At 42.6% G+C, this 17,492-nt stretch overlaps 1 protein-coding gene and 1 long non-coding RNA gene across 4 annotated transcripts in view; one reads left to right on the top strand and one right to left on the bottom strand.

The window, feature by feature from the left end:
* Nucleotides 1–17,492, top strand: part of SYNJ2 (synaptojanin 2) — a 93,313-nt gene that overhangs the window by 42,926 nt on the left and 32,895 nt on the right. For all 3 annotated transcript variants that reach the window (XM_050949433.1, XM_050949434.1, XM_050949435.1), the window contains 8 exons: nt 2,144–2,240; nt 7,777–7,949; nt 11,597–11,678; nt 11,910–12,059; nt 12,162–12,327; nt 13,492–13,683; nt 15,796–15,880; nt 16,797–16,937. In XM_050949433.1, coding sequence (XP_050805390.1) covers nt 2,144–2,240; nt 7,777–7,949; nt 11,597–11,678; nt 11,910–12,059; nt 12,162–12,327; nt 13,492–13,683; nt 15,796–15,880; nt 16,797–16,937 — 1,086 coding nt within the window. The remainder of the gene's footprint in view (nt 1–2,143; nt 2,241–7,776; nt 7,950–11,596; nt 11,679–11,909; nt 12,060–12,161; nt 12,328–13,491; nt 13,684–15,795; nt 15,881–16,796; nt 16,938–17,492) is intronic.
* Nucleotides 1–17,492, bottom strand: part of LOC127049344 (uncharacterized) — a 100,917-nt gene that overhangs the window by 79,719 nt on the left and 3,706 nt on the right. The window lies entirely within an intron of this gene.

Below are 17,492 nucleotides of genomic sequence, written 5' to 3'. Positions count from 1 at the left end.
AGCATGGCATGAGCCTCCCAACCCAGGTAGAAGACTCGTGCTAGTAGGGCTCAAGCAGTATGCTAAAAATAGCAGTGTGGATATTGTAGCTTCAGCAGAAACTCAGGCTAACAACCTGAGCCCAGGCCCAAGGGATCAGGTGGGCTTGAGAGCCTGAGCTGCCGTCCGAGCCGCACTGTCCCCACTGCGATTTTTAGTGCAGTAACACAAGTCTGTCTACTTGGGCTGGGAGGCTCAATCCTGGCTACAGTGTAGACATACCCCTGAGTGGTTTCCTCATGGTAGAGTGAAGTGGGAGAATGGCTTGGATCTAGTCCCTCTCTTTTATACATCACAGCCCAGTTGCCAGATCAGAATTGTACAAGACAGTCCAGCCCAAACTAATTTTTTTAAAGGATTGTGTTAAGAGCGTTTCTGGTAAGGCGGAATTGAACATTCATACAGAAAAATTCACTGAAGCTTGTAAAGTCACTGCAACCTTTTCATGTGTTTTGGCATGGCCACAATCTGTTAATTTTTCACAGCTCATACCTTGACATCTTGAAAAGACATTGGGAGAAGTGAATGCAAATTTCCTGTTTTAGCATCTGTTCCTGATAAATCCCAATACAGGGCTCACATGAAAGGTTTTGGATGCTCCTTTTTATTTGTTTGTTTTTTAAAACATCCTACTTCCTTTTTTTTAAAGTCAACATTAGGGCACTTCGGTGTAATTATCAGGTTCACAGTAAGGGCACTTTGATGTCCTTTATCACAAATTTGAAGGGTAAAAAATGAAGTCACATTCTTAGTCCATAAATAGGCTCTGATACTGCAATTGGAGCTGTGTTGAGACCCACTGAATTCAAAGGGGCTGTCTGTGTGGAGCAAGGTTCTGCCTGCAGAGACCTAAATGCAGGATCGGGGTTGTAAGATAGCACCAGGGTGATGATATCTTTGGCTGTTTTTCTTGCAGGAAAGGCTGCCAATTTTTTTTGTGTTTTACAGAGCACATTATTGCTTGTTAATGAGACTCACAAGTGCAGCCTATGACTTGTACTTGCCAGTTACAGAGACAGTAATCTTTTAATAACAGCCTCACCAGGCTATGCAAACACTGGCAACACAAGCAAACTTTTCATTAGTGCTATGTTAGCTTACATTTAATACCTGACCTTTGCTTGCGTAACTCCTATAATAAACACAGACATACACCTAACCATATACACACATGTGTTGAAGGGAAAATTTATACCCATGTATCTACCTAAAATCTGACTCTTAACTACCAACCTGCCTGCTAAAAACATACAAGTGAACTGTGAATAGTTTTACAAACCTTAATTATGTAGCAGCTCAGAAATATTTGATCAGTGTGGCTGATGACATTTATCTGGCAATGACTCATTTGCTGACTTTGGGTCTGGAATCCCAGACCATAGCTGACTCTGTAAGGGCTTGTCTACACTTATTGGGAGATCGACTAGTGGCGATCAATGCATCAACGGTCAATTTAGTGGATCTCGACCTGCTAAATCAACCGCAGATTGCTCTCCCGTCGACTCCTGATCGAGAAGAGTAGCGGGAGTTGACGGGAGAGTGTCTCATGACGACGTCGCGTAGTGTGGACGCCGCAGTAAGTAGATCTAAGCTACGTCAATTTGAGTTACGCTATTCATGTAACTCAAATTGTGTAGCTTAGATCAAATTTCCCCTGTAGTATAGACAAGGCCTAAGGGTTCAGGCCTGCAAGATGCTGAGCGATTCCTGGAGCTGCTTAGTGCTCTCAACTCCAATTGGCTTTGCTCATCCCCTTGTAGTTACAGGGCCATAAAAAGGCCGCATACATAGCACTGTATGAAAACTAACAATGTCATTGATCATCTAAGCGCTGTATCCTTGTTCTACCTCTCCAGTCTTTACATGCAATACAAGTAACGTATCATTCCAGTTATTAATTCCACAGTTACTGTGATGACAGAAAATGGAGGCCCTATAAAGCAGTTCTTTACTGTAAAAGCTGACTAAAAGGAAACTAAGATATATTTCTAGAGCTACTGCTGTTGAAACCTTCAAGCAGCCAGCAACCTCTTCTGCATGTGTTTTGGGATGGGTGGTTGCTATGTAATATTTATTAAAACAGATTGTACTGCTGCTGTTGCAGGCATATGATGCTTCTGAAAGATCAATATGGAAAACAAGTGATCGTTAACCTGTTGGGAAGCAGAGGAGGAGAGGAGGTGCTCAACAGAGCTTTCAAGGTAAAAACAACAACAGCTTCTGTTAAATTGCTGAGCATCAGAGTCCTGCTTCTTCAAGAGGGAAAATCTCTTGAGATCAGCCTTAGGGCACCTGATCTGTAGAAGTTAAGCAGTTCAGTTTCTTGGACTATCTTGCATCTTTCTCTTTGTGTGTAATATTTCCTGAAGGGAATATCAGGCTGTCGTCTTCCTTACTTCCTCAAATTGTATTCACTTTTTCTTTAACTAGCCTCTTAAAAGAATTAGAGTAAATATTCAAAAGCACCAAAATCCCATTTCAAAAGTGATGTAGTCACTTAGGGCCTGATTTTTAATGGTATTTAGGTACTTAAAATTTCAGCAAAACAACTAGTAGGGTTAGTACTTAGCCATCTTAAGTCTCAGAGTTCCCTCATATATGCTCTCAGTTTCCCTATCTGTAAAATGGAAATAATGATTCTTTACTCCCCTTTATAAAGTACTTTGAGATCTATAATTAAGAGCTGAATATAGCTACTCTAAAATTAGTCTTCTCGCAAATGTCAAGATAGAACTACAGGAATCTAAAACTGATAGCCCTGGTCAATTCTTATAGTGATTATTTTAGGTAATGCATATGCAGTATCCACATTTTTGAAGATATTATCCTCACCATTTATAGAATTATAGAACTGCAAGGGACCTCGAGAGTTCATCTAGTCCGGTCCCCTGCACTCATGGCAGGACTAAGTATTATCTAAGTACAGTGGAGTCGCATCTTACACGGACGTTAGGTTCTAAAGTCAGCGCATAAGACGAAAATCACGTATAGTCAAAATTACCCTTGAAAATCCCTTAAATCACCCATAAAGTACAGTATACTCAGAGGTGAAAGTAAGCTGGACCAGACCGGCTTCCCCAGGCTGGCGATTTAAAGGGCCCGGGGCTCCCTGCAGTGGCTGGAGCCCTGGGCCCTTTAAATCGCCTCCAGAGCCCTGCTGCCAGAGCCCTGGGGTAGTGGCTGCAGGGCTCTGGCAGTGATTTAAAGGGCCAGGGGTCCGGTCACTGCAAGGAACTCCAGGCCCTTTAAAGTGCTGCCCGAGCCCAGCAGCCAGAGCTCCAAGGTAGCGGCAGCAGGACTCGGGCAATGCTTTAAAGGGCTGGGGCTCCCGGCAGCGGCAGAAGCCCCCGGCCCTTTAAAGCACCACTGGAGCCCTGCAAACACTACCCCAGGGCTCTGGCAGCGAGGCTCGGAGGGTGATTTAAAGGGCCTGGGGCTCCAGCCCCTGCAGGGGGAGCCCCAGGCCCTTTATATTGCCAGCCTGGGGAAGCCAGTCTGCTCCAGCACGGCTTACTTTCACTTCTGACAATATCCTTAAACACTAGAATCACACTCAGTGCGGCAAAATGCTCACACTATGCGAGGCATGCGGGAACTGAGTCCTGGTCTACACTACGCGTTTAAACTGAATTTAGCAGCGTTAAACCGATTTAACGCTGCACCCATCCACGCAACGGGGCCCTTTATATCAATATAAAGGGCTCTTTAAACTGGTTTCTGTACTCCTCCCCGATGAGAGGAGTAGCGCTGAAATCGGTATTGCCATATCGGATTAGGGTTAGCGTGGCCGCAAATCGACGATATTGGCCTCCAGGCGGTATCCCACAGTGCACCATTGTGACCGCTCTGGAAAGCAATCTGAACTCGGATGCACTGGCCAGGCAGATAGGAAAAGCCCCACGAACTTTTGAATTTCATTTCCTGTTTGCCCAGTGTGGAGCTCTGATCAGCACGGGTGGCAATGCAGTCCCAAATCCAAAAAGAGCTCCAGCACGGACCATACAGGAGATACTGGATCTGATCGCTGTATGGGGAGACAAATTTGTTCTATCAGAGCTCCATTCCAGAAGATGAAATGCCAAAGCATTTGAAAAAGTCTCCAGGCTATGATAGACAGAGGCCACAGCAGGGACTCAGCACGGTGCTGCGTGACAAGCGTACCAGAAAGCCAAGGAATCAAATGGACGCTCATGGAGGGAGGGAGGGGAGGACAGAAGACTCCAGCTATCCCACAGTCCCTGCAGTCTCTGAAAAGTATTTGCATTCTTGGCTGAGCTCCCAGTGCCTGAAGGATCAAAAACGTTGTCCGGGATGGTTCAGGGTATATCTCGTCAATTCCCTCCCCCCGTGAAAGAAAAGGGGAAAAAAAATCGTTTCTTGCCCGTTTTCAATGTCACCGTATGTCTACTGCATGCCGCTGGTAGATGTATTGCAGTGGCACTGAACAGCAGCATCCTCTCACCTTCCTTTCCTGATGGCAGACGGTACAAAATGGTGGAAAACCGTCATCAGCCCGTGAGTGTTCCTGGCTGGCCTTAGTGAGGTCGTCTGGGGGCGCCTGGGTAAAAATGAGAATGACTCCCTGGCTTTCCTGGCAGACGATACAAATTACTGGGTAATCGTCCTCATCATAGCAGCTGGAGCCTGAGCTCCATCAGCCCCCCCCACACTTTCGTGTCTAAAGAAAAGATTCTGTACTCCCTGGACTATCATAGCTGCGGGAGGCTGCACTCTTCTCCCCCGCACCCTTTAATGTCCTGCCTGGACTATCACAGCAGCTGGAGGCTGCCTCCCCCTCATTTTATCTCACTAAAAAGTCAGTGTTTCTTATTCCTGCATTCTTTATTACTTCATCACACAAATGGGGGGACACTGCCACGGTAGCCCAGGAGGGGTGTGGGAGGAGGGAAGGAATGGGTGGGGTTGTTGCAGGGGCACCCTCTAGAATGGCATGCAGCTCATCATTTCTGTGGGATCTCTGGGGCTCTGACCCGGAGCAGCTGTGCTCTCTGGCTCTCTAGCAGACTTTCCCCATATTCTAGGTAGGACTGACTCTAGTTTTAGACAAAACATAAAGAAGGGAATGACCCAGGGAGTCATTCCCATTTTTGTCCGTGCGCCCCTGGCCGACCTCAGCGAGCCCAGCCAAGAGCACCCATGACAGCAGCAGACGGTACAAAATGATTGATAACCGTCATCGCCACTTTCCAATTGCAAACGGTACAAAATGATTGATAACCGTCATCTCATCGCCAATTTACAATGGCAGACGGTGCAATAGGGATGGTAACCTTCTGTGCTACCTTGCAAAGGCAAATGAATGCTGCTGTGTAGCACTGCAGTACCACCTCTGTAAGTCGGTGACAATGACAAAAGGCAAAACAGGCTCCATGGTTGCCATGCTATGGCATCTGCCAGGGCAATCCAGGGAAAAAGGGCGCGAAATGATTGTCTGCCGTTGCTTTCATGGAGGAAGGATTGAGTGACGACATTTACCCAGAATCACCCGCAACGCTGTTTTTGCACCCTCATGCATTGAGATCTCAACCCAGAATTCCAATGGGCGGGGGAGACTGCGGGAACTATGGGATAGCTACGGGATAGCTACCCACAGTAGAACACTCCAGAAATCGACGCTAGCCTTGGTACATGGACACACACCACCGAATTAATGTGCTTAGTGTGGCCACGTGCACTCAACTTTATACAATCTATTTTACAAAACCGGTTTATGTAAAATCGGAATAATCCCGTAGTGTAGACATACCCTGAGACAGACTGAGGGAACAGCAGATTCACGTCTCCCATCTCACGCTCAATCTGGGACATATGCTCATTGAGTGGAGTGGTGGGTGGAATCTTTGGTGGTTTTTTTCCCCCTTTTTTTTTTGCCGAGCGCGTATAGTTGAATTCGCATAAGTTAAATGCGCGTATGATGCGACTCCACTGTATTATCTTATTAACAATTTATGGGTGAAAAAATAATGTCTTTTGCATTTTATACGAGATTCTGTCTTTCTCTAGACAAGTTCTTTTCAGTTGTCTACATTGTTTGTTATGATCGTAGAACAAAAAATTGGTTACTAAATCAGAATTTAGGGCATCTGTTGTATAAAGATTGTGTGCATTTGTTCATTTGTTTTAAATAAGAGCTGGCTTGAGTTCCATTTTTTTAACTGTATGCCAGACTAACGGAATTGTCAGTGAATTATTGTGAAGGTGAAAGGAACTGCTTTGACAGCACTGGACACTGAAATTCTGTATTTATCCAAAACAGAGATCCCTTGAGGATTTTCATTATATTTTGTTTCTTCATAAATAAATGGTTAGAAGGGATATGTTGTCAGTGTTTAACTTGGTGCATTTCACAATACTCTAATTAAAAATTATGGGCAGTATTAGTAATGGGACCTCATTCCCCTTTTGTCATAAGCTTATCTCCTTGCTTCTCTATCTTCCCCATCCACTTTAATTTCCCATGTTCCTTCCTTCCCTCCCCTTTCATTTCTTCCTTCAGTCTTAAAGTTTTATTTAAATCAGTTTAAAATATGTTCATTGCAGTTGCTGCTAGATTCCTATGATCGGAGTAGGATGGTCACCAATATCATTAGCATATGCAGAAAAATCTTTTTTTTTTTTCTTTTCTGTTTGCTTTTTAATTCAGTACCATGCCTCTGAATTTCCACCGTTACCTGGTAGTAGAAGATGAAATTCAGTATTGTTCCTGGTGATGCTGTTCATTTTGCAAGCATTTCTTAACCACTATAATAGACTGCAATTATGTTTGTACTAAGAACAAAGCTACAGTGTAGGGGTGCAATACTTTTGACAATGATTTGCACTGATGTAGTAGTGAGATATCATTCCCAAGAATACTACCAGTGCAGTCAAATGTAAATGTAAACTGAAATGTGGACAGTTTACTAGAGAAACAGATGTGTGTCTGACTCTGGTAACAATACAATGAAATACATCTCTTCACTAAACTAAATGCAATACCTTTGTCTTTGTCTGTGCAGGGAAGTTTTACTGGTTATACTGATATAGATATAGCCCTGTGGAGACATTCTTAGCAGAGTGTTTTTTTGGTTTTTTCAGTTTAGCTTAAAACTCTTCTCAAGCAACATAAGCTAAATGGAAAAAAGGCACTCAATAAACTGGAATAAGAGTGTCCATGCTGGGGATAGACAAGGATATAAATATTCAGAGTTAAAGCTATTCTCACTAGTTTATGGGTTTGCGATAGAATGCTGAATAGTGCATGATATGTGTTAATAAAATATAAGATGATTGTACATACATCACATGCAGCCCTATGAAGAATGAGGCAAGTGTCATGCTTTATCTTCATCACTAACATTATTTCATCGTGTGCTTTTGGTTTATAAGTTCTTAATTTTTTTCGCTCTAAAAGCTAGACTGTTGAGGCCATATGGGTACTTATGTGCACAGTTGCTTGTGTTACACACTCTTAACCAGCTTACACTTATATTTTACAGCTACAACTTAGGTTTCCACATAGGAAAATTTGGCCCTAACAGTCCAGTTTACTCTTGGAAGGGAAAAAAACAAGGAACTTGCATTAGAAAAGCGTACAACAAAATAATCTATTTTCTGCTAGACTTCTCTACATTAAAGCCATGATTAAAGTTTATCAACTGTATAAAGCATGCAAGTATTGATACCTGGGCTGTAGAAGTAAGTAGAATTCACTTTCCTTCTTCCCTTCTCAAACAGAAATTGTTGTGGGCCTCTTCCCATGCTGCAGACACACCCATGATTAATTTTGACTACCATCAGTTTGCAAAAGGTGGAAAAATAGAGAAGCTGGAGAATTTGTTGAGGCCTCAGCTAAAGTTGCACTGGGATGAATTTGGTATCTTCACAAAGGGCAAGAATGTACCTGCACGGTGAGTGTCCCTGCCCCTTTATCACTTTCCATACACAAATCATGCCATCTACTGAACCGAGTTCATCATTTTGTTTGGAGACTGCTGTAGCTTTCTGTGTTGTTTATGTTTTAAAAACATGTTGGTTCAAAGTTTGAAGTAGCCTCCATTTGTGCACATGGGCTTTGTGCAAACATTTTTCTGTGTCCAGAAAACAGAGGCCATTTGAAAATTTAGATCCCATCCGCTTTATTTTACTACTTGTAGTTCTGATTCACAAATTCAATTAACTTTGTGGGCTGTCTCCCTTGGAATCATTTTAATTAGGTGACACAATACCAGATCCCTGTTCAGGTTTGTTTTGCCTCATAGAGTATAAATGTCCTGTTCACAGACTTAGTTTAGCTTTTATAAAATGTGTTGAGCTACTTCGGTAAAAAGGGTCTACCTTGCCACTATCGGTCCAGCTATAATAAGTATTTATAGCAAGTGATTCTGAAAATATTTGTGTTGGCTGTCTTGATAGATTTTGTTGACGGAAGTGCCTGTTGTGTACAAGAGGATCTAGGCGTTAGCTGATAAATAACATTTAGCCTTCCCATAAATAACCACTATAATTTTAGGAGGAAGGAGAAAGAAACTGTTTTGATAATACTTGAAAAGAGGAGATTTTTCATTGCTTGTTTAAATTCTTGATTGGGACATTTTTTCGTGACCACTAACATTTATAGTTATGCAAGATAACAAGTGTAATCAAATATGCTTCAGGGTGGAACCTGATTTCCTGGGTTCAGGAAGGAATCCTTCCCTTCCTCCCACAGTTACAGCACTGTACCAGTCTCTGGGTGGTGTATAGATAGTCTTTTTATTTTTATATACTCCTTTCAAGCATCAGATACTGGACACAGGTGTATGGTAATGGACTACATGGACCAATGAGTCCATCATATAGAATCTTTGAAATCCTAAGACCTAGACCATCCCAGACAGGTGTTAGTCCAACCTGTTCTTAAAAACCTCCAAAGGTGGGGATACCAAAACCTCCCTTAGAGGCCTTTTGCAGAACTTAACAATCCTTATAGTTAGAAAGTTTTCCTAATATGTAACCTAAACCTCCCTTGCTGCAGATTTGGCCCATTACTTCTTGTCCTAGATTCAGTGGACATGGAGAGCAGTTGATCACTGGCCTCTTTATAACAGCCCTTAACGTATTTGACAAGTGTTATCAGGTCCCCTCTCAGTATTCTTTGCTCAAAAGTAAATATGCCGGTTTTTTACCTTTTCCTCGTAGGTCACGTTTCCAAACCTTTTATCATTTTTGTTGGTCTTCTCTGGACTCTCTCCAGTTTGTGCACATCTTTCCTAAACTAGAACTGGACACAACACCCCAGCCGAGCCCCCACCAGTGCTAAGTAGAACGAGACAGTTACCTCCCTACAGCACTCCTCTTTATACACCCCAGAATAACATTTGCCTTTTTCACAGCTGTATCACATTGCTGACTCTCATATTCAATTTGTGATCCCCTATAACCCCCAGATCCTTTTCAGTAGTACTGCCACGCAGCCAGTTATTCTCCATTTTGTAAGTTGTACGTTTGATTTTTTCCTTCCTTAGTGAACTACTTTGAACTTGTCTTTATTTAATTTAATCTTGCCGAATTCAGACCAATTCTCTAATTTGTCCAGGTCTTATTGAATTCCAGTCCTGCCCTCCAAAGTGCCTGCAACCCCTCCCAGCTTGATGTCATTCTCAGATTTTATAAGCTTACACTCCCAGACCATCATTCAAATCATTAATGAAAATATTGAATAGTACGAGACCCAAGACTGACCCACCTCGGGACCCAACTAGATACGCCCTCTCTCAGTTTTACAGCGAACCATTAACAGCTGCTCTTTGAGTATGGTCTTTCAACCAGTTGTGCATCCACCTTATGGTAACTTCAGCTAGACTGCGCTTCCCTAGTTTGCTTATGAGAATGTTGTCGGGCACTGAGTCAAAAGCCTCACTAAAATCAAGATATATCACATCTACTGCTTTCTCCCTAACCATTAGGCCTGTAACCCTGGCAAAGAAGGAAATTAGGTTGGTCTGGCATGATTTGTTCTTGACAAAGCCGTGGTTGCTATTCCTTAGAACCCTGTTATCCCCCACATGCTTACAAATTGAATGTTTAATAATTTATTCCAATATCTTTCCAGGAATTGAAGTTAGGCTGACTGGTCTATAATTCCCCGAGTCCTCTTTGGTCCCCTTTTTAAAGATAGGTACTATGTTTGCCCTTGTTCCAGGCCTCTGGGACCTCATCCCACCTCCGAGAGTTTCAAAGATAATTGCTAATAGTTCTGATTGCTTTCCCCTGCCAAATTTACCACCCCAGGCCTTAACTAGTTCTCTAGTTTCTTGACCCTGGAAAATTGCTTGTGCATGTTGTCAAGCTGTCTAGAGTAGTTCACAGACATGAATACCAACCTCAGGTCAGACTGTTACAAACCAGGGCACAAACCCCAAATTGGTTGTGTGTTCTGTAATTAGATTTCACCAACCAAGTATGAAGTGAGAACTTCTCAAGCACTATAACGGCTTTAACATGGAGTCATAGACAGTCACCTTGGGTGTTTCAGTCTATCTTGGCACATAGGCAAGCTTGTCTTTGTGACAGATAGTCGCTTACACCAAAAACCACAATAATATTCAGGTATCAGAGGGGTAGCCGTGTTAGTCTGGATCTGTAAAAGCAGCAGAGTGTCCTGTGGCACCTTATAGACTAACAGACGTTTTGGAGCATGAGCTTTCGTGGGTTGCATCCGACGAAGTGGGTATTCACCCGCGAAAGCTCATGCTCCAAAACATCTGTTAGTCTATAAGGTGCCACAGGACTCTTTGCTGCTTTTAATAATATTCAGTTTACTCGCAGTCCCAAAGGACCAGTCACTTACTCAAACTCAACTTCACTTCAGCTCTCTCAGGAAAGACGACATTTGTGGCTAATCGTATAATAAACTAAAGATTTATTAACTAGGAAAAAGAAACGAGAATGTCATTTACAAGGTTAAAACAGGTAAACACACACACAAATGAGTTACAGTCTTAGGTTCCAAAAGATAATAGAAGCTTCTATAGTAAGCAAGCTCTATATGTCCTTTAGGGCTAATCCAAGCTAAACAGCCAGCGATCCCTTTTTTATGCTTATAAGTCTTGCCTTCTCCCTGATGTCCAAGCAGCATAGGATAACAATTCCTTCTCGACAGGGATTTTTATTCCCTTCTCCAAGAGCTCAAGCACATCTCCTCTTCATGGGTGTAGGAGGAGCAATCAACAAAGTCTTTTGTCCCCTGATGTTCCACAATGGCTTCTCTGGAGAGGAGATGACACCTCTTGTGATAAACAAGGATTTCACACTTAGTAGTGCTTCTCTTCTGAGTAGAGGGGTTTATGGTTCTAAAGCAAACGCTCTTATAGTTACAGATCAAACAGTTAAATATTACCATGAAACACGGGATACAGATATCTTAAGTGAGGTTAATGCGTGCAGCAACTCACAAGCACTTCATAAAGTCTGAACACATTTTTATAAATCTAATACCCGTTTATCAGTAACAACTGGCTGTGGAGGTTCCTAATAACCTGCTGTATCTCTCTTTATTCTTTTTTGGCTATTGAAGTCTGCAGACAGGTACCTTGCGAATGAATTGCCTGGACTGTCTGGATCGTACGAATAGCGTACAGTCCTTCATTGCACTGGAGGTGAGTTCATTAATGGTCTTTCATGAACATACACACACACTCTGCTTGCATTTTGTGCTTTACCAGAAAGGGCAAGAGCGAGGTCTCATAGTTCTGTCTTTCCATCATTAAGATACCTGCATTAATTTAACTATGGAATGATGGCTGGGTGAAATTCCTACATAAGGTGCAGGGGGGAAATGGAATATGAAAAGTAACTTTTCCTCACCTCTCTTTCTGTGTCCACTCCAGGTTCTGCACACTCAGTTAGAAAGCCTAGGGTTGAACTCGAAGTCTACGGTTGACCGCTTTGTGGAGTCCTACAAGGCAATGTGGACTCTCAATGGTCACAATCTGAGTAGAGTGTTTACAGGCAGTCGTGCCCTGGAGGGGAAAGCCAAGGTAAAGGAGAATATCAGAGCTGCTTATTCATGAGTGACTTTAAAGGAAGTCTTTACTATCACTGCAGAGATCACCTGTGTTGAACATTTTTGCCTAATGCAGGTAGGAAAGCTCAAGGATGGAGCCCGCGCTGTGTCACGCACCATTCAGTCAAATTTCTTTGACAGTGTGAAGCAGGAAGCCATCAAGTTGCTACTCATGGGTGATTTCTTCAGCGAGGAACATGCAGACAAAGGAAAAATGCTTATGGACAACACTGCTCTGCTGGGTAAGTCAGATTCTATGAGATGTAAATCTGTCTTCTTTGTCTTGTTCGCTTCCAGTTGTGCTAGATGACCAGTTGCATTCTTTTGAAGAGTCTAGAAATAAACAGCTGTTGCACAAAGGCATTGATGTATAGAGGGAATGCTTTCAAGTCACCACAGCATGTGCTTGAATTCCACTATTTTTATTTCCCAAAATATTCTGTTAGACTTCTACATAGGTTGTCTCATTCACTGATGATAATCTGTGCTGATGGAAGTTGTTGTCTACTGTTTAGAAGAGTGGATTAGGAATCAGAATTTCTATTGGTTTTTTTCCAGCTTTGTCCCTGTCTCACCCTTTGACCATGGGCAATTATCTTGGAACCAGATTTTTTTTTTACAAACTGGCCCCTCTTTTTGCAATTGCAATTTGTGGATGCTTTACGCCATTTAAGTGTCTAAATACCTGACTGCATGTGCAAATCAGTTACTTAAACATTGAAATGACCTAATTTGCTCCTGCAAATAACGGTGGTCAAAAAATTACACTATTATTTGCACCCACCAAAAAAAAAAAAAAAAAGAGGAAGTCTGATTAAAGCAAAGCTAAAATGGGGACCAGTCAGGAATAATCGAGATGGTGGGGTCTTATGTGGAGTCCTGGCCATATCACAATACAGATCCAAGTTCATGATGGTTTTTCAGAATTAATGTATAACAGCATGCACCAAAAAAAATCTATTGGGGCTTGGGTTTGGTTCTTAATTTGTGACACAGCCATCATTTTGTGGGCCACGCTGAAAATCCCAAGAAAGACCAATCTAAAACCGTATTATTCAGTCATTATTAGGGAAAGCGTTAGAAAATTCTAGTAACATATTTTGGATATATTTTCTTTAAGTTTGTCACAGTGAAAGTCCTGTTTTTTTTGCATTCCCCTCCACTTACCTCCATGTGTGACTAGTACAACTCATTTCAGTGACTGCACCCAGTTACCAGGAAATAAATTGATGGCATCACTTTCAGTTATACAATTATTGTTATTTCCACTGGAATTACTTTTTTACTTATTTCATTGATGCTGTAAGGTAACTTTCATTATTTCGCAGTAAGTCTACATGTCACTGACATCTGTAGTACCATTCATTCTACTGTGGCAAATTGTTTCTACTTTCTCTCTCCATCAGTAACTCCCAGTATTTTGAAGACCATGTCAGAGCGTCAGTTTGAATTCACGCACTTCAAGCGGATTCGTGTTGCCATGGGAACCTGGAATGTAAATGGAGGCAAACAATTTAGAAGCAACATCCTTGGCACCAGTGAGTTAACAGACTGGCTGCTGGATTCTCCCAAGCTCTCTGGGGTTTCTGAATTTCAGGGTAAGACTTTGAGTGGTAGTGTATCTGTTTTAAAATAAGCTATTTGCTAGTGTCTAATGGAACTGCAAAGTAGTTTAGGCTCCATATTTGGCCATTCATACATCATCTGGTAGGGAATTCTAAGTGGCTGATTCTGCTCCCACTTGGCCTTATGCCGCACCCCTTCAGAAGCCTTGGTGTAGCAGTCCATAGGTGGGACTGGGAAGGCTGCTCATAAGTTAGAGGAACCCTCAGGGCTGCACTAACTGATGCTGAAGAGTATTTTGGCCCTTACAGCATCCCAGAATCCAGAGTGTGCAAAGGTGGCATAAAATTACCGTACCCTGAGGTGGCCTTCTGCGCTGAATCTCTCATCCAAACAGCACAAAATCTGTCCCTAAATATCAGTTTTTATTCATGCTCCCCCATTCCTCCCCTTGTGTTTCAATCTCATTGGGAGTTAGGTGCCTAGATGCCTTTAGAAATTCCACTGGGCATCTATCTGCATCTTTTGACACCTAAATATCTTTTAAAATATGGCCTGTAGGCACCTCTGAAAATGTTACACTTAATCCTTTAGTGTTTATAATGCACTCTGAGACCCTCAGACAAAAGGAACTGTATGCAGTAAGGGTAATGTTTTATTACATGACGTTATTACAAAGCAGGGTCCTTTTTTTACTGTTGTGTTTTTGGCTTGTTTGAACTGGCTGCTGACTTTTCTGTTCACAAAACAGGATTTGTGATTGTAACTGATTTACAGATTTTACTAAAGAAAACAACAAAGGAAGTGTTCTTTCCTTCAGAAATGGAGTGGTTCTAAAATTACTGCTTGTCCTTTATTTTCCCCATTACAGAGTAACACACAATCCTCTGCAGGCATTGCTGAGATATTCCTGTGCATAGCACACAAATATATGAACAAATTCCATGTATCCCTGGCTGTCTCATGTGAGCATCTCTTCTCTTGAGCCCATACTACCATAGTCTCAGAAGGCCCAGGAAGTAGGAGATTAACAACTTTGTGCTGCATGTGTTCTGTTCATGCACACTAGACATACTTACTGACAATGAAGTCAGCCACCTCATGCAGTCAGCTGTTTTAATCTACATTAACGGCTAAATTTTTAAAAATGGGTGTCAAAATTACGCATGTGAAATATGCAGTTACTGTTTTTGCATGTGAACTTTTCTGCTTTTCTTATTCTTAATTTGCAAGCAAATCTGATTTAGGCTCCTACAGTATTCTTCTGTGTAGTCCTAAGGACTGAGTGAAGTTCTTGTTATCTGGTTAATAATAATGAAAACCCTTTAGATTTAAGGCAAACCTGGTGAACAAGCAGATTTAGATGTAGCTTTGTGCAGCCACTTGAGAGATCAGTGTCTGATTTTCTCAGTCCTCTCCTAGGGCATGCTCACACCTGGGTGGGAGGAGAGAGTATCTTACATTGCCCATCAGTGACACCTCCCTCAGCTCCTGTACCAGTTGGTCTAAAGAGCATTATTGAAATGATGCATTCCTTCATCAGTAAGCAGCTACAATCTATGATGTAGGTTATTGAAGAAGACAGGGAAGAAAGTTAGGAAGGAACCTCCAGGATTTCTTCAAAGTAGTAGAAAATTTTACTCAGGAGCAAGGGGGAGGAAGAAACATGCTGGTGTTGGACAGTAGTTGCAGCTAGATAAATTATCTGTGTAAAAAACAGACATCGAGATATTGGACCGCATACTAGGTATGAGATTTCAATGTGACTGGATGGAGTGGGGAAAACCATTGTGACTTTTAGATTATGTACATAGTGGCATCATATCTTAGATCTGGGAACTGAGGATCTCCCTCTAAACAACATTGCTGAGGTCATACCTAGAACAAAGTACTTTGTTCTGGGCTCCTTTCTACCAAAAAGATGCAGACAAACCAGAAGGAGAAAAGCAGAAAAATGATAAAGGGAACTGCAAGGGTTGCTTTCTGAAGATAGATTAAAAGAACAATAATTATATAACTTGGCAGAGGATGCACAAGATTAACTATAGGACTTCTCTTTTTCTAATTTCTGTCAAGAAAGCAAATGATTAAACAAAACAAATAAAGTGGTAAAAAGTCTTGCATGACTTTTGTTCCTCTCCACGCAGACGATGAGAGCTGCCCACCTGACCTATATGCTGTGGGATTTGAAGAGATGGTGGAATTAAATGCAGGGAATATTGTAAATACCAGGTAGGTGAAAACAGAGCTGTGCTTTGTACATTCACCTGGATGTGGTCACTGTGTGTGGGAATGTGTTTGTCATTAACAAATGCCAAGGTTACCAGCCCAAATGTGCACTCTCTTGCACTCTCTCATTTTTATACAGTGCGTATCAGTGTACTTTCTAAGCCAATGCAGGGCACGGGGGGAGGGATAGCTCAGTGGTTTGAGCATTGGCCTGCTAAACCTAGGGCTGTGAGTTCAGTCCTTGAGGGGCCACTTAGGGATCTGGGGCAAAATCAGTACTTGGTCCTGCTAGTGAAGGCAGGGAGCTGGACTCAATGACCTGTCAGGGTCCCTTCCAGTTCTGTGATAGGTATATCTCTATATATTATTTTACTACTTAAGTATTTATCTGTGTATTCATAAAGGTACTGCTAGGGTAAAAAGTAGAGGTAAGGAATCAACGCTTCTTGTCCATGCCTGTGAAAAAATCTGTTCCTTGACAGGCTGGAGGAGAACTCAGGGGGAAAGGGGCAAAAACAACTGAGGAAGGTAGCGTTTTACTACTGATTCTTCTGGCTTAACATTTAGATATCGTCTTTAGCAATAGCAAAGCTATAGTATTGTGTAGCATGGTTGGTGAGCCAGCTATTCATCTGCATGTATCAGTAGATCTTTAGGACAAGAAAAATCAGGAGGTCTGCGAGGTAGAATCTATGCAGACGTAGCTGCCTAACCATCACTTGAGAGTAGCAGTGAATTCACTATTGAGCATGTGTAGCTGGTCACCTCCTAAGCAGTTAGGGTCCATTTAACTCTCACTTTACTGCCCTCTGCCTCGTGCTGCAAGAGCAGGGGAAAGAGACATTGTAAAGAAAGAGGTTTCAACATGACTTTTATTTCATTTCTGTTCAATTCATTCAATGTTTTGTTTTTGTTCCAGTACAACTAATAGGAAAATGTGGGGGGAACAGCTTCAGAAAGCGGTTTCCAGGACTCACCGGTACATTCTGCTGACATCAGCACAGCTTGTTGGTGTTTGTCTCTTCATCTTTGTACGACCTTATCACGTCCCCTTCATCAGGTACGAGGGTGTCATGTTTTCACAAACAGTTTCCTGCGACCTGGGGTTGGGAGCAGGAAAAGCAGGCCTGGATTAATCAATGTGCACTCAGTGCAGTTGAACAGTGCCTCCATTTCAGGGGGGCCCTGACTCCAGGGGGCGCACACACAGAAATCATGGCCCAGGAAGGAGTTGCGGGGGAGGACTCTACCAGCATGCTGTGGCAAGAACCAGTGGGATGGAGTGGGGAGCTGGGCCAGCCCTGGGGGACAGGAACTGCTGCTAGCTGAGTGCAGGGTGGATTCATTCTCTAACCGCTCCTCCAGAGCCCTTCATTCCCTTAGGGCAGAACCTGACCCCTCCACACACAGATTGTCCCACCATCTGGGACAGTACCTGACCCTCATCCCAAGGCTTCCTACCCTGTAGGAGAAGGGAAGGTGGGGGATGCCTAAATGCCATAGTTCACAGGGCCCCAAAGTTCTTCAGTCCAGCCCTGAGGTGAAGGCCTGTTTTTGCTGAGAATTCCTGCTGCAGAAATGTGTTCATTTTGTGTAAGCTCATTAACCCGTGCAA

This window comes from Gopherus flavomarginatus, chromosome 4, assembly GCF_025201925.1.
Source record: "Gopherus flavomarginatus isolate rGopFla2 chromosome 4, rGopFla2.mat.asm, whole genome shotgun sequence".
NCBI lineage: Eukaryota > Metazoa > Chordata > Testudines > Testudinidae > Gopherus > Gopherus flavomarginatus.
This window is presented reverse-complemented; position numbering and strand designations above follow the sequence as displayed.